The 16,565-nt window shown below is 42.7% G+C and overlaps 1 protein-coding gene across 1 annotated transcript in view; it reads right to left on the minus strand.

The window, feature by feature from the left end:
* Positions 1-871: 871 nt before the first annotated feature.
* The window catches only part of LOC126455770 (dehydrogenase/reductase SDR family member 11-like), a 94,118-nt gene continuing 78,424 nt past the window's right edge, over positions 872-16,565 (minus strand). The window contains exons 3-5 of the mRNA XM_050091535.1: positions 13,704-13,833; positions 990-1,119; positions 872-880 (exon numbers count right to left, since the gene is read on the minus strand). Coding sequence (XP_049947492.1) covers positions 872-880; positions 990-1,119; positions 13,704-13,833 — 269 coding nt within the window. The remainder of the gene's footprint in view (positions 881-989; positions 1,120-13,703; positions 13,834-16,565) is intronic.

Below are 16,565 nucleotides of genomic sequence, written 5' to 3' on the forward strand. Positions count from 1 at the left end.
TGCAAAAATCCGCAAGAGTGTTATTTTACTTGCAGTAAACTATCTAGAATGTCTAGTGCATAAGGCTTGTGGAAAGTTTAAATAAATCATATTAATCATTAATTGTTTGACATAAGTTGTTTGTTGGTAGCAGTTTATTTAACAGAACTAGTTTCTTTAATGATAACACACGTGTTTGTTCTTCTAAAAAAAGCTAATACAAATTAGAAGTGGTGTTATATATTCTATTACGTATAACAAAATAATTTTCGCATTTACAGCAGTTACCAATGATAATTCTGTATATATTAGTAAAAAAACCTTATGCTGATTACATATATTTACATACAAATCCCAAAATGCGTTGTTACATGGATACTACTAAATACTGTTATTGGCATACGCTAGAGTGCATTACCATACTGGAAATCACTTTACAAAGAACTGAAAAGTCACATGTGCATAAAACACTACTATGCAAACCATAAGTAACGCATTATAAGAAATATGTGTCTTTTGTGTAGTAGAGACAGCCTCGATGGTGGGCAACGCCTGAGACTAGTCCCGTCAAATAAACTACTGCCTACAAGCAGCTTATGTCAAAAAATTAACGGTTAATATGACGTATTTGAAACAAACTGCTCTATTTTTATGTGGTGAACATAAACAGCATACTACACTCATCCTTCATTCAGAACTGTGTTTCCTTGTACAATTAACCTTGTGTCAAGTGTCTTATACTTTCGAAAAGTACGTTCTATACGACGTTTTAGTTTTTTGATTGTAGTCTGAGTTTTCCTTGTTTTATGAGAACCAGCGTACTTTTAGGAGATAGTTATATGCTACATTACTAAGGAAGGCTGGAATATGAATATGTGAAAAACAAGTTGTGTCAGGAAAACTGAAAAAGACAAAAGTACTCGTAACAATAGTGATATGGAAATATAATTGACATGAAAACGACTGACATAGACCTGCTAGCCATGTACCACATGTAATGGATAACTTACCCCAACTCGTATCTTGCTACCCTTGCTCACGAGATCCTTTCTCAGCCCTTCGAGCAGGACTTTTACTGCGTGCTTGCTGGCAGCATACATCGCTTTACCATCTGTAAGCTGCAGTGTGTGTCCTGCAACACTGAAAATTAGGAAACAGATTGCAACATTAGATACTAGTTGCAACTTCCCAGGTGAATTGGAAGTCAGTATGTGCAGCATTACTTTGGATGATTCATCTCAACTAATAGTTTAATAGTGAAACACACATGTGATATTTATCTGCCTATTTTGTAGCGTGCTACTTCTTCACGCATCTTCCCCATCTTTCTTGCTGTTGCTTTGATTTTCTTACTTTCCTCAAACTGAAGATACCACATCATTCAATGGTGATGACTTGCTGAACTGTGTTTAGATTTTTCTAGGCAATGTAAATAAACTCTACAGTCATAGCAATTCATACGACTGACAGGGAAGAATTACGTGAACTTAGCTTCCATGTTTGCCACACATTTCGACAAACACTCTCGTATGCAACCTTGCACCATACCCTGAATGTTCATGTAACGATCTAACATTAGCTTTGCTCATTGCTGGGCCAAATGTTTCAACAGAAGTAAATTCGATACAGTGTAAGTATGGGACCAAAGTTCCCTTTGATGTTATCTTCGTGAAAAATGTTCTCGATCTTCTTGCGGTATTAAACTGGGGTAGAAAATCGAACTTTCTGTTATTACCCGTAATCACCTTCATCAGGAGTAACGTCTACTGACGTGCCAAGAAGACTGAGAGCATTTTCTCACACCATAGTTACTACGGGTTGTTCAAAAAGCCTCTCCGCAGTGCCGTATGATTGTTCTCCTGCCTGGGTTACTTCCCTTCAAGAGGACTCTCCCAAATCCCACTGTTTCGTTTATCTCATCCAGCGTCTGTAGCATCGTTGGTGTGTGTCGTTACGCGTTTACGTGAACGTTTAAGTTTAGTTCCTTTGTTCGTTTGTTTCGTTTTTGTCACTGCTGACATGCTAAGCATTGAAGAACGTGTGTTTTTAGTCGAACAAGTGTTCAAAGATGGCGGCAAATACACAGTTTCAGTTCGTCGAACATTTCATTCAGTTTCCCTGTAGACAACACTCCCACATCGCGATACTGTGCGAGATTTGATTAATAAATTTCGAAGTACGGATTGAGTGACAGATGCACTGAGAAGTGGTCGACCTAGCGTTTTGTCTGAGGATGAACTACTCGATATTTCCGATGAAATGTCCATGACGCCGAACGCATCAGTAAGAAAACTTGCCCAGGAAATCGATATTCATGTCGGAACGGTCCACACAGCTGTAAGGAAAAGAGTAGAACTTTTCCCATACAAAGTCACAGTCGTGCAAGAACTGAAAAATTCTGATCATGGCAAGAGACTGCATTATTGTCAATGGTTCAAAAATTTCGTTCACCAAATGGAAGGGATATTCTTAATGAAACCTTTTTTCACTGATGAGGTGTGGTTTCATTTATCCGAGTACATAAACTCGCAAAATCCTCGTATGTGGAATACTGCAAATCCATTGTGTATTCATGAGGACCCACTTCATTCTGTGAAAAATAGGAGTTTTAGACTGCAATTTCTAGACGTCGGATTGTGGGTCCGATATTTTTCAACGAAATAATAAACGCAGTGATATGCTGTACCCATTCATACGGTAACTTGCGTTAAGTGAAATACTGAACAGCTATTTTCAACAAGATGGTGCAACCGCGCATACAGCTCGCGTTTCAATGTCACTGCTTGCTGATGTTTTTGGTGATCGCATAATTTTACAGGGACTTTGGCCTCTACGATCGCCTGACCTAACACTACTTGACTTTTTCTTCTGGGGTGCAGCGAAAGCAACTGTCTGTAAAAACCGTCCCAAAACTATCGATAAATTGAAAACTGCAATATCCACTTTCACTGCTTCTGTTACAGGAGAAATGTTACAGCTTGTATTTGGAAAGATGATAAGACGAATTGAATTGTGTATTCAACAACACAGGGGACACTTTCAACATTTAATGTAAAGATCTGTAAGTAAAACTGAATATTCAATAAATCAATAACTTGTATTTCAATGAGTTTCATTTCGGTGTATTCACTGCGGCATACGGCACGCGCGGCTAACAATCATACGGCACTGTGGAGAGACTTTTTGAACAACCCGTATTACTGCTATGGCTACTTCCTCTCTCAATTTGCATGCTGATCGAAGGACCTGTGAGTGGCATCTCTACTACTGTGACTGGGGTCGCTGGTATCGTCACTATTAAGGATCCACACAACCGTGATTATGACATATCCATATATTCTACGTTAGTATTTATAACTAGTAGTGACTCAGATTTTGTGCTGTACTACTGAAGAATTGGCTGCGTAGACGATACACGATAAAGTCCACCACATAGTTTATTGTATGTTAATATTAATGGTTTTCCACACTGGTAATTGTTTAAATCCCTTAGGACCAGTAACAGAAAAACGTGAGGTGGAGAAGCGATTCAGAATCTCTGGTATGATTTTTTTTTAGTAATTTAATTGAAAGCTTTGTTGCTTTGGTAAAAATAAAATTCGTTCTTTTTGTCGTGACAGAATAAATTACTGTTAATCACACCAGATTTGCCGCAGAACAGCAGCAACATGTGTAATTGATCCAGCTTTAAGAAATTCTATTACCTTTTAGCGGAAAATTCGTGCGGTACTCTCCGACGTTAGAAAAGTCGTGGTGTTCCGTTCGGAGCAGGAGGCGGCTGTCTTTTCTCATTCGCGATATCGAAAATTACTAAAAAAAAATGAACAGAAATTTTTTTCGGAGGAAGATCGCGCGGAGAAAACAGACGGAAGTTACATGAAAGAAACCTAAGGGACCAACTAATTGGATTTGTACGAACATATAAACGGAACTGAAAGAACTTGGAATAAATACTATAACGATGTCGTCACGACAGCCTCCTGTTCCGACAGAACACACGCTGGATCATAAGCTGCATAAATCTTTTAAACAGGAAAGATTATCACAAGTATAATTAATGAAAATAAGGTTGAGGGATTTTCTTTGAAATTAAATAAACTTCAAGGCTTCAAGTATTATATTATGAAACGGAAACTTACATTAACATGGCCACCCATTGTGGCGGTGGAGCGAATTTTCATGATACACATTCTCGCTTGTTTGTGGCTACATATATTTTTAATCACTTAAACTCTTAAATTTACAATAAAATGATTATACCAGTATGGAGCACAATACTTTTGCGTTCGACTCGCAACACATTCACAGAAGAACAGCTAGAGAGCGGCGCGGCTCCCTGCAGAAGTAAAAATTGGCAATTGTTATTTTTAAACATAGGTGCATCTTTTTTTTTTTTTTTTTTTTTTTTTTTTTTTTTTTTTTTTTTACTGATCGATAGCAGCGTATAACAGTTTATAGCTATCGTGATATTCTGCGCTTTTCAGGAGCGCGGCAAAGATATCTGGTTACAACATTCATTGGTATATGTTAAAAGTTCGCACATACTGACGCGAATACAGAAAAAAAGCTTTTACATTTTAAAAATAGCAGTGATAAAGGCTGTAATGTCACAGATCTTAAGAAAAAGAAAGCGATGGGTTGTAATTAAACTCCGTCTGAGGCTCTGAAGGCCTTAGGAAATGATGCTATAATTGCAATTACAAACCTGGTCAACAAAATATATAACATTGGTATTGGGCCCGAAGATCTCCTTAAGACCACAGTGGTTGAATTACCAAAGAAATGCAACACCAGTCAATGTAAAGATTATAGAATAATTAGTTTTATACGCCATTTTACCAAGGTTGTGACCAGAACAGTGCTGAGACGAATAGAAAAGAAGCTAGAGGAGAATGTACGAGGAGATCAGGTCGAATTTGTACAGTCCAGTCACTTTAATGTGACTGCTGCCTATGTTCGATGTCAACGTGCAATAACCACTCACATGAGGTAAACGGCAGCACCAATAGCGGGGGAGGGGAATGTGTATAAAGCATGTTCAGGGAATGTGGAAAACAGTGCAGTCGTTCTCGTAATGTGGAAACGGAGCGATTTATCTGACGGTCAAAACGGCGTGATCACTGGCTTTTGGGCGAAGAATGGAAATATTTCCGAAGCGGCGAAGTCTGTAAACCGTTCGCGTACCGCCATGATTAAAGTACAGGGTGAGCACAAAGTCTTGCCCTGATTATAAAAATTTATTACAGAATAACCGTTTGACATAATAAGTTACATTTGATGCGGTTACATAGGTTAGTGATACTAATTTTTTATGACCACTTACGTTAATAAGTCTCAACGTGTGCTTCCTTGGTACCTAGGAGAATGTCGAGGCGGTATTCCAGTTCCCGCCAGGTGTTTCGTAACATGTGTTCTGTCACAGTACCCACAGCAGTTCGTATCCTAGCCTTCAGTTCGTCGATATGGCAGAAATGTTTTTGGAAGGGAACAGACAAACATGTGTTTGGTTCACCGACAGGGAAAAAAATACTTGACTCGGCGACCGTTATGTGCTATTGAAGGTTTTGAAAAATACAGGTATAGATTGGAAAGATAAAGGGTTGATAAAGCAACTCTATACAGGACAAAAAATGTTAGTTCGAGTAGAAGTAGATAGAGGTAGGATTGGAAGAGATAAATAAATTGTGATCAAGACTGTTTTTGATAGCAAATATTTGTAACAACGTTGATCACTGTTTACTCGCACAATCTATTCAAAAATAATTACTTTTCAATATGTTTCCTGAAAAAACAAAAGGATTTGCACTGGGACAAGAAAGAATTAAAACAACGAAGTACACTGGCAATATGACTGTGCTAGCAGGAACGGAGGAAGAGCTCCAGGTAATGACGGGGAGTATTGTAAGTGTTTTGAAGAATGTGTAACGAAACTGAACATTGGCAAGACCGAAGTGATGAGAATCGGAAAGGAAGGCGACTCAATTACTATATCACTTCAAGAAATGTTATTAGAACAGGTTCAGTCATTCTAATATTTGGGAAGCTTGATAACTTCCAGCAGAAGTTGTCCAGAGGAAATGAAACGCAGAATCTCCATGGGAAAGAGAGTTTTCGGGAGAGTGAAGGGTTTGCTGACAGCCGGAAGCATGCCTATTAGACTTAGGAAGAGGTTCGCCAAATATTTTGTGTGGAGTGTGATGTTTTATGGTTCTGAAATGTGGACAGTGAGATAGAAAGAACAAAAATATGTAGAAAGTTTTGAAATGTTGTTATAGAGAAGAAAGAAGAAAACGAAATCGATCGACAGAATGAGAAAGGAGTAGGTGCTGAGCAGGGTACGAGAGGAGAGGTACTTCATGAAGATGATAAAGAAGAGGAAAATTTGTTTGATGAGAGATATATTACGTGGGAATTGTCTACTGCGGAGAATTATGAAGGAAAAAAGTAGAACTAAAAAGAGGGAGAGGGAGAAAATGGTTTGGAATGTCAACAGATATGAAGAGAGGAAGAAGTTACAAGCAAATGAAGGAGGACGTCCAGGACAAAGAGATATGGAGGACGTCGAGTTGATGCCTGTGTGACAACAGATTTACTGAAAGAAGAAGGGTTGATTAAAGTGAAACTACAAAGGTTTTTTGTTGTTTTCTTTTCTTGCATGGACGTCTTGTAGATTGGTTGACATGTGGACTCGGAAATTTACGACGCTGCATTCAGCTTTCACTTGGTCGACGGCCGTTCATCACAAGAAAAGGCTCTAAGCTGCGCTACATCTCCTGCAACGTTATTTGTACCATGAAACGAAATTAATAAAATGTATGAACGATTGTGTATCAACGTTGAAGCCAGTTTTTGTTCTCATCATGGTCAGGTCAGCTATTTTGTTATTACACCACTTGAATTTCGCAAACACACTGTATGACACTGTATTCTGTGCTGGTGATTAAACCAACTTAGAGTTATTGTAATAATAATAAATATTCATTGAGTTATCAATACATCCTAAAGTGTCAACAGAAGAATTTTATCTTTCTGAGGAAGTAATAATTAACTGATTGCATAAGCTGAAAGAAGTATTTCAAATGTAAGTTGTACAAAAAGTGGTTTTAAAATAGTTCGCCAAGATATACGGAGTCTGAAGGGTATCAGTGCAAATATGTTTATATGTGATACCTTAATATGTACACACATCAGTATGTTGGTTGTTTTCTCTCTGCGTCAAACAGTCTTCCCACAAAACATCAAATAGCTTCCACTACGTAATGTTTTGCCTATAGTCGTACCTGTCCTACTAATGTGACTACACATGTCAGTGTATGCTAACCATTTTGTGCCCATGCGTCAACACTTCAACATGCCCAGAGGAAAATGAGGATTAATAGCTTTCCTTGCTACGTCTACTTGAAGGTACCAACCAACCTAAAATATTATAGCTATAATTACGAGGGTGAGTCAAATGAAAACCTTAAATTTGTAATAACAAACGGAAATTTCGCGCCGTTATCCTGTAAATTGGTAAGCATGCTACAAACAGCATGCAGAATGGTCTGCAAGTGGCAGTATAGTGCACATGCACACACACCGTCGCAGTATCAGTATAAATTCGCTGAAGTGGCAACAAATCGAAAGACCTGCACCAGGCAAACGGTCTACCCGACGGGAGGCCCTAGCCACACGACATTTCATTTCATTTTTATCAGTATAAATGTGGCCACCCCAGTTACGACTTGCACCAGGGAAGAACAGCGTTCTGTTATTCGGTTTTTGCGTAGTGAAGTTGTGAAACCTATTGAAATTCATCGACGAATGAAGGTTCAGTACGGTGATGCATGTTTGTCACAGCAGCAAGTCTACGAATGGAGTAGGAAGTTCGCAAATGGTGTGACTTCAGTGGAAAATGCTCCTCGTCCAGGTGAGGCACAACGAGTTCTGACTCCACAGAACATTGCACCAGTTGAAGGCATAGTGAAGAAAAACCGACGAGTGACACTGAATGACAGTGCAGCATGTTTACAGATTAGTCATGGGTCAGCACACCACATTGTGCATGATGTGGTCCAGTTTCACAAAGTGTCTTCAAGATGGGTACCACGGCAGCCGACTCCTCAAATGAGAGAACGACGTGTTGATGCTTGTGAAGAACTTCGGCGCTTTGAACGAGAAGCTGATGGCTTCCTTGCAAGAATCGTTACTGGGGACGAAACCTGGATTGACTTCCAGCAACAGGAAACGAAGAGAGCGAGCAAGGAATGGCGTCATACCTCATCACCAAAACCAAAGAAGATTATGACAGGACCATCAGCACGGAAGGCTATGCTGACACTCTTTTGGGACGAAATAGGAGTCATTTTGGAGCATTGCATGCCTAGAGCGACCACTGTCACCAGTGCATCATAGACAGATCTCCTACAAAATCATCTGCGGCCTGCAATCAAATCAAAGCGACGTGGATTGCTATCAGCAGGTGTCCTTTTGCAACATGACAATGCAAGGCCCCACACTGCACGTACAACGGTTGCAACAATCATAGACTTGCATTTTGAGTGTCTTCCGCATCCACAATACTCACCAGACCTTGCCCCAAGTGATTTCCATATGTTTAGACCAGTCAAAGACGCAACGGGAGGAAAGAAGTTCCGTTCTGATGATGAGGTACGCCACGTGGTGCATGAGTGGTTGCGTGGACTACCAGAAGAATTTTTTTCTAAAGGAATTTATGCACTTCGTAAGCACCGGACGACTTGCGTTGAGCTTGGGGGAGAATATGTTGAAAAGTGATACAGCTTTGTACCTCTTCTGCACAATAAATAATATTTAAAAAAAATATTTAAGTTTTTCATTTGACTCACCCTCGTATTAGTCTGCAAATGAATTAAATACTGATGCAATGTTGTCCAGGACATTGTTCTCAGTCACCAATAAAAAAATCTGCTAAAAGCCAAGGTAGCTCCAAATATACTTTTTATTCAAGACGGCCGGTTTCAACAGTGTTAGCTGTCATCTTCAAGTCTTAAACATCTCTTTGCAGTACATATGATACGTACACAGATGTGCAACTGTGCACTGTAACTGTATCATGTGACAAGCCCCTGTGAGCAATATGTATACGGACATGGCCTTTTCGACAGGGTGCTGTGTGTTTTCAAATATTTCAGAGATGACAAACGTTTATAATGTATTGAGTTTTATCCACCTGACATCTTGTGCATGAGGCTCAGCGTAAAATGAACGTGTTTTACTACAAAAGGATGATTAAGACCTGAAGATGACAGTTAAGACTGTTGAAACAGGTTGTCTTGAATTTAAAAAAATATTTTTTGCTATCTTGGCTTTTGAATAGTTTTTAACAATTAAAAATGACTGAGGGGTCCTGGCCACTCGTTTCTTATAGGATGCCTAAAGGATGCTGCTTTCTCGGATAGCTATACAACAATTCAAGCAAATCACATGAATCGTTTTTATTACAATAAAGTAGATCGACAATACTTAACTTTGGTTTACAAGAACGTGTCGCAACCGATTGGCAACATGCAAATAATCAATGTCTTTCATTGTAATGCAATGTCCATCTAAGCACTTGACATAAGACACAAGTCTCAGTATAACAGTCAGGATCGCGGCTCTATTATGGTGCGTCTCCTACTCCGTGGTTTCTAGTCCGGATCTGATGGTGCCGGACTATTACTGCCCGCATCTTCAACTGTCCGGCCGAGGCTAGCAGGAGCGGCACTTGTATTCTCTTCTTGTAGAGGCCGCTGCTGTCGCGGTGCGGTCCCAGTAAGCTCGCTGTTGGCTGACGTCGATCTCTCAGCTCTCGCGTTCTTCATCTTCGTGCCCGCGCTTGTCGATACGCCGGCATACAGATCGCCCTTCAGTACTCTCATTATGAGAAAATTCAATCAAAGGTATCTGCACTAGTAACCATTATACCCAGTATTTTCAAAACACTGTTTCATTTTTTTAAAATATGAATGATCTATAAATGAAATGTGAATGAAAGTGATTTAACTTCAGTTGACTGAACGTAACCACAGATTACACTGAAGTGGAAAATACTTGATTGCTAGCGCATAAATCAGCAGAGAGCAATGTTAAATGTTGTCACTGTCTAGCTGAGAAATGCGGGTAAACAGCAACTAGACTACGACCTCTCCTGACAGAAACTTTTATCACCTCAAGACAGACGAAACTGCAAATAAAGAAATGGTAGTGTACACGTAATAGTGCACCGTCTTAGTAAAGTTCAAATACATTCAATAGTCGTAACGAAGTCATCTGCGCTGGGTGAAATAACACTACTAACAGAGGCGTCGTCAATCTATCTAGGAATTAAAGATTGTTTTTGAAATTGCATTAAAGATAATATTAGCACTCCGTCTTCAGGCCACGAGTGGCCTACCGGGACCATCCGACCGCCGTGTCATCCTCGGTGGAAAATGCGGATAAATTTCTGTTCCGACACTGGCAATGTTGAGTGTTTATGGAAAAAGTTCAAGGCAATCGTAAAATGCGTTTTAGACAGGTACGTGCCGAGTAAAACTGTGAGGGACGGGAAAAACCCACCGTGGTACAACAACAAAGCTAGGAAACTACTGCGAAACCAAAGAGAGCTCCACTCCAAGTTTAAACGCAGCCAAAACCTCTCAGACAAACAGAAGCTAAACGATGTCAAAGTTAGCGTAAGGAGGTCTATGCGTGAAGCGTTCAGTGAATTCGAAAGTAAAATTCTATGTACCGACTTGACAGAAAATCCTAGGAAGTTCTGGTCTTACGTTAAATCAGTAAGTGGCTCGAAACAGCATATCCAGACACTACGGGATGATGATGGCATTGAAACAGAGGATGACACGCGTAAAGCTGAAATACTAAACACCTTTTTCCAAAGCTGTTTCACAGAGGAAGACCGCACTGCAGTTCCTTCTCTAAATCCTCGCACAAACGAAAAAATGGCTGACATCGAAATAAGTGTCCAAGGAATAGAAAAGCAACTGGAATCACTCAATAGAGGAAAGTCCACTGGACCTGACGGGATACCAATTCGATTCTACACAGAGTACGCGAAAGAACTTGCCCCCCTTCTAACAGCCGTGTACCGCAAGTCTAGAGGAACGGAGGGTTCCAAATGATTGGAAAAGAGCACAGATAGTCCCAGTCTTCAAGAAGGGTCGTCGAGCAGATGCGCAAAACTATAGACCTATATCTCTGACGTCGATCTGTTGTAGAATTTTAGAACATGTTTTTTGCTCGAGTATCATGTCGTTTTTGGAAACCCAGAATCTACTATGTAGGAATCAACATGGATTCCGGAAACAGCGATCGTGTGAGACCCAACTCGCTTTATTTGTTCATGAGACCCAGAAAATATTAGATGCAGGCTCCCAGGTAGATGCTATTTTTCTTGACTTCCGGAAGGCGTTCGATACAGTTCCGCACTGTCACCTGATAAACAAAGTAAGAGCCTACGGAATATCAGACCAGCTGTGTGGCTGGATTGAAGAGTTTTTAGCAAACAGAACACAGCATGTTGTTATCAATGGAGAGACGTCTACAGACGTTAAAGTAACCTCTGGCGTGCCGCAGGGGAGCGTTATGGGACCATTGCTTTTCACAATATATATAAATGACCTAGTAGATAGTGTCGGAAGTTCCACGCGGCTTTTCGCGGATGATGCTGTAGTATACAGAGAAGTTGCAGCATTAGAAAATTGTAGCGAAATGCAGGAAGATCTGCAGCGGATAGGCACTTGGTGCAGGGAGTGGTAACTGACCCTTAACATAGACAAATGTAATGTATTGCGAATACATAGAAAGAAGGATCCTTTATTGTATGATTATATGATAGCGGAACAAACACTGGTAGCAGTTACTTCTGTAAAATATCTGGGAGTATGCGTGCGGAACGATTTGAAGTGGAATGATCATATAAAATTAATTGTTGGTAAGGCGGGTACCAGGTTGAGATTCATTGGGAGAGTGCTTAGAAAATGTAGTCCATCAACAAAGGAGGTGGCTTACAAAACACTCGTTCGACCTATACTTGAGTATTACTCATCAGTGTGGGATCCGTACCAGATCGGTATGACGGAGGAGATAGAGAAGATCCAAAGAAGGGCGGCGCGTTTCGTCACAGGGATATTTGGTAACCGTGATGGCGTTAGGGAGATGTTTAATAAACTCAAGTGGCAGACTCTGCAAGAGAGGCGCTCTGCATCGCGGTGTAGCTTGCTCGCCAGGTTTCGAGAGGGTGCGTTTCTGGATGAGGTATCGAATATATTGCTTCCCCCTACTTATACCTCCCGAGGAGATCACGAATGTAAAATTAGAGAGATTAGAGCGCGCACGGAGGCTTTCAGACAGTCGTTCTTCCCGCGAACCATACGCGACTGGAACAGGAAAGGGAGGTAATGACAGTGGCACGTAAAGTGCCCTCCGCCACACACCGTTGGGTGGCTTGCGGAGTATAAATGTAGATGTAGATGTAGATGTAAATGTAGGAGGGGCGTGGGGTCAGCACCCCGCTCTCCCGGTCGTTATGATGGTATTCTTGACCGAAGCCGCTACTATTCGGTCGAGTAGCTCCTCAATTGGCATCAGGAGGCTGAGTGCACCCCAAGAAATGGCAACAGCGCATGGCGGCCTGGATGGTCCCCCATCCAAGTGCCGACCACGCCCGACAGCGCTTAACTTGGGTGATCTCACGGGAACCGGTACAGCCACTGCGGCAAGGCCGTTGCCGCATTTAAGATAATAGATCAGATTAAAATCATTTGCACAGAAATAGCCAACAGAGTACTGCATTACGTTCTTTGCTTTATTGTGATGACAATGGGCGCATTCACTCTGAGTACAACAGTACACTGTTTGGAATGAAAAACAGCCCACAGTTGCACTAGTTATCTTTATACTAAATTTTGACCATGGTTTCAACTATAATAACATATCCTTCTTCAGAAGTCACAAGCTTTTAAAAATGAAAAACGTTTAGCCCAGCGGCTGCCTCACGATCAATAAAAATAACTTCAACGGACATAAGCCTGTTTCGATCATAAGTAAAATTACATACGGCACTTTATGTCCTCCGCCACTAGATCTGTTATTAGTGCATTAGTACAACTGCAATTAGTGCAACAGTGGGCTATTTTTCATTCGAAACAATTTCGTAACTTTTGCTGGTGTTGCTGCCATGAAAATAATGAAACAGTATACTGCCATACTGCAACTCTACCTTACATTGACCGATAAAAGTCCGAGTTACAATATCCGGACAAGACATGTATGGCTAGTATTGGGTTGCTTTGGTTGATTTTGCCTAGCGTACCTTGTTCAGCTAATTACGAATTGCTAGCCAGAAAATTAAATACTTTGTACTGGTGAGCCTGTCCAGTTTACTTCATTTCTCCATTCTGTTGTCTTTTCGTGTATGGATTATTTAGTACTATTTTGTTTGTTAAAATACCTGTATTCTTTACGTGCTTAAATTCAAGGGCTTTACCTGAGCTTGTACGTGATAAAACCTCTTAGCACGGTGCTGGTGCTACCTTGCGCCTGTTGCAACAGGTGTTCACTAGGTGTGAGAAACACTTTCAGACTTTCTTCACACAGTCGAAAAGCTGTACGAGAAACATGTTACACAAGACTGCAAGCTTATTTAACTAAATAAATAACATGAAATGTTACTGAATAAAAGTGAGAGTACGGTGTTGACACAGGACCGGCCACAGACCCACCTGTTGATGTGGATGATGAAGCCGTCGTCGACGCCCCTGCTCAGCATGTCCTGCACGGCCTCCCTGGTGCAGATGCTCAGACCCAGCACGTTCACGTCCAGGATGCGCTTCCAGTCTTCCGTCTTGCCATCTGGTCACCACAAAGAAAAGAAATTGTACTGCACTTCTGTAAACATTTATACAGTATCCACTAGCTCATCCAGCTGAAGCAGCAGACGCTATTAGAGAGGCTTACTTTTAAAATACAGAGAGAATAGTTCAAAGAAGAGTCAAATAAGACATGTTCATGTCCGGGAAGAGAATAACGCTGTCAGGGGTCATGCATGAGATGAATGCCAGCATCTGGAGAACCAAAAGCCAGACATTGCTTGACTCGCCGCACGCAAGTCGATGGCCACTGTCGTCTTGCACCGCGTGCATGGCACATAATGGTTATCACGCCATGTAGATCCGGTGGATACGCGATGCAAAACCAGCTTCCCATTAACTGTCACATACTACGTTGATTTGACGTCCGACGCAAGAGAGGCGGAGTGTACCGTCCGCCACACGGCATTCCACCGGACGAGGGGATGTTTTGCTTCAACCACATTCGGCGGAAGCCGCGATTGCGGCAAAGTATCCACTGTCTTGGGCGTCGCTAGACGTGGAAGGAGAAGCACGGACATGATGTAACTATATTCAAGAAAAAAATAGCTCAAGTAGAAAACGGGCGCTGGGACATCTATCAGCGGCACTGGGGCAATGACTGAGCTCGGGTTAAGGGCCCTCATCAGTAGGTATGTGGGGCATGTCGGAGAGCATCGCCACATCTTAACATGCGCGCTTACAAAGAGGGCTGTTGATCGATAGTGGACGTGACGGAGATTGAAACCTCCTTTGTCCTTTGGGAAGGTGATGGACTCATAGCTGACTTTAAATGACAAGCCTTGACTCACAAAGGATCCCAATGCAGCCAAGATACATCTGGCCATTAACGGCGGGATGGGGAAACTATGGGCCACAAGCGGAATTTGCGATGTGACACAAACATTAGAAAATCAGGTTCAAAATGGTTCAAAAGGCTCTGAGCACTATGGGATTTAACATCTGAGGTCATCAGTCCCCTGGACTTTGAACTACTTGAGCCTAACTAACGCCTGCCGGGATGGCCGAGCGGTTCTAGGTGCTACAGTCTGGAACCGCGCGACCGCTACGGGCGCAGGTTCGAATCCTGCATCGGGCATGGATGTGTGTGATGTCCTTAGGTTAGTTAGGTTTAAGTAGTTCTAAGTTTTAGGGGAGTAGCCTGTAGGCAACACGGAAGATTTGCGAATCTTAAGGACGGTGCCCGAAGCAGCGCCGTAGGACCCCACACACTCCAGCGCTTCCTGAACATCATTGCCGTTGCGCAAGTGTAGGACCAAGTCCTCTGCATAGGCCGCGCAACGAAAAGGAGTCATCCTTGTGAGGCGTTGGTAGCGGCTGCAAAGTAACGGTTCTATGGCGGGAGCATACAGGATCGTGGAAAGAGGGCATCCTTGCAGCCCTAATCGTTGTACCAGGATGGGCGGCGTAAGACGACCGAACTTGAGGATCCTAGATGTCAAGCCCCATTGTAGACGCATTAAGGCCTCCACGAAGCTCTCTGGCAGTCCCATATTCCACATCGCCAGAGTCAGATAGAAGCGATCAACCTTGCCAGGGGCCTGACAAATGAAGGAAGGTTAGGACACCTCTGATGCGCCACGTCCGCGCGAGCCCCATCACGTCACGTTATCGACATTAGGCAGTCCAGATGTTGTGATTGCCTCCTAAAGAGGCTTGATGCTGGGGCATAACGCGTCGGGCGGATCTCCTGAAATCTGCTGCCAAATGCGCAGGTAAACATCTTCATATCACAGTTCAGGAGCGATGTGGGAAGGGGAGGTAATAGTCACTGATGCATGTTCCGCCGGTTGGACAGTAATGAGCAATCCTTTGAGAAATTGCAAAATTCTAACGGGAGGCCGTTGGGTACTGGCAATTTGTGAGGCGCGGCGGCCAGTTTAGCTGCAGTGACCTCCTCCTCAGTCACGTCCTCAAGTAGTGCCTCTGCGCATCCCGCGGTAGTGTGCCACATGCAAGGTGAGGGATTTCTTCAGTCGTGTCTGGAGGATGATGGCGGTCCACGACCAGTTGACTATAGTGAGCATGGAGAGCACTTCCGATCACATGTTGTGACACAGCGACCATCGGCTAAAGCATGGATCAGCGTCCGTTGTCGACGACGACGCTTCGGTCCATTCCATCCACGGTGCCCTTCGAGGTGGCGCCTCGTGAGCCTGTGATCCGCGCTTTTGCGCGGTTCTTTGGTTGGTGACAGGCAAATGAGTCTGGCATTGTGGAGCAATCACGCAGGATGTGATGGTAAAAATCTAGCGAGCGCCGCTTCCGGGCAGCGATCTTCCTGCCATGAGCAATAAATGCCCTCCTAAGAACCGGCTTGGCACATAGCAGCCACCACGACAGTGCGGTCAGGAAAACCTCATGCCGACAGGTGCATGACGTCCACGTTGCTTTCACGAGATGTCGGCATTCAGACGAGTGTAGGTGTGTAACGTTCAATTTCCAGGAGCCTCGCCCATACCGTACTATCTGGCACCCAAGGTGACTGTGCACATGGTAGGAAAAAGCAACAGGCCAGTTTCAGCAGCCGGTTGGACCCGAACAATGGAACACGAGAGGCAGATATGGTCTACACGGCTGGAGAAGTGGCTGGTACAGTGCGTGAAACGCGCACTATTGCTATGTGCATACTCCCACGTGTCCACTAGTCAGTCGGCCGGGTTGGTCGAGCGGCTCTAGGCGCTACAGTCTGGCACCGCGCGACCGCTACGGTTT

Source organism: Schistocerca serialis, chromosome 2, assembly GCF_023864345.2.
Source record: "Schistocerca serialis cubense isolate TAMUIC-IGC-003099 chromosome 2, iqSchSeri2.2, whole genome shotgun sequence".
In the NCBI taxonomy this organism is placed as follows: domain Eukaryota; kingdom Metazoa; phylum Arthropoda; class Insecta; order Orthoptera; family Acrididae; genus Schistocerca; species Schistocerca serialis.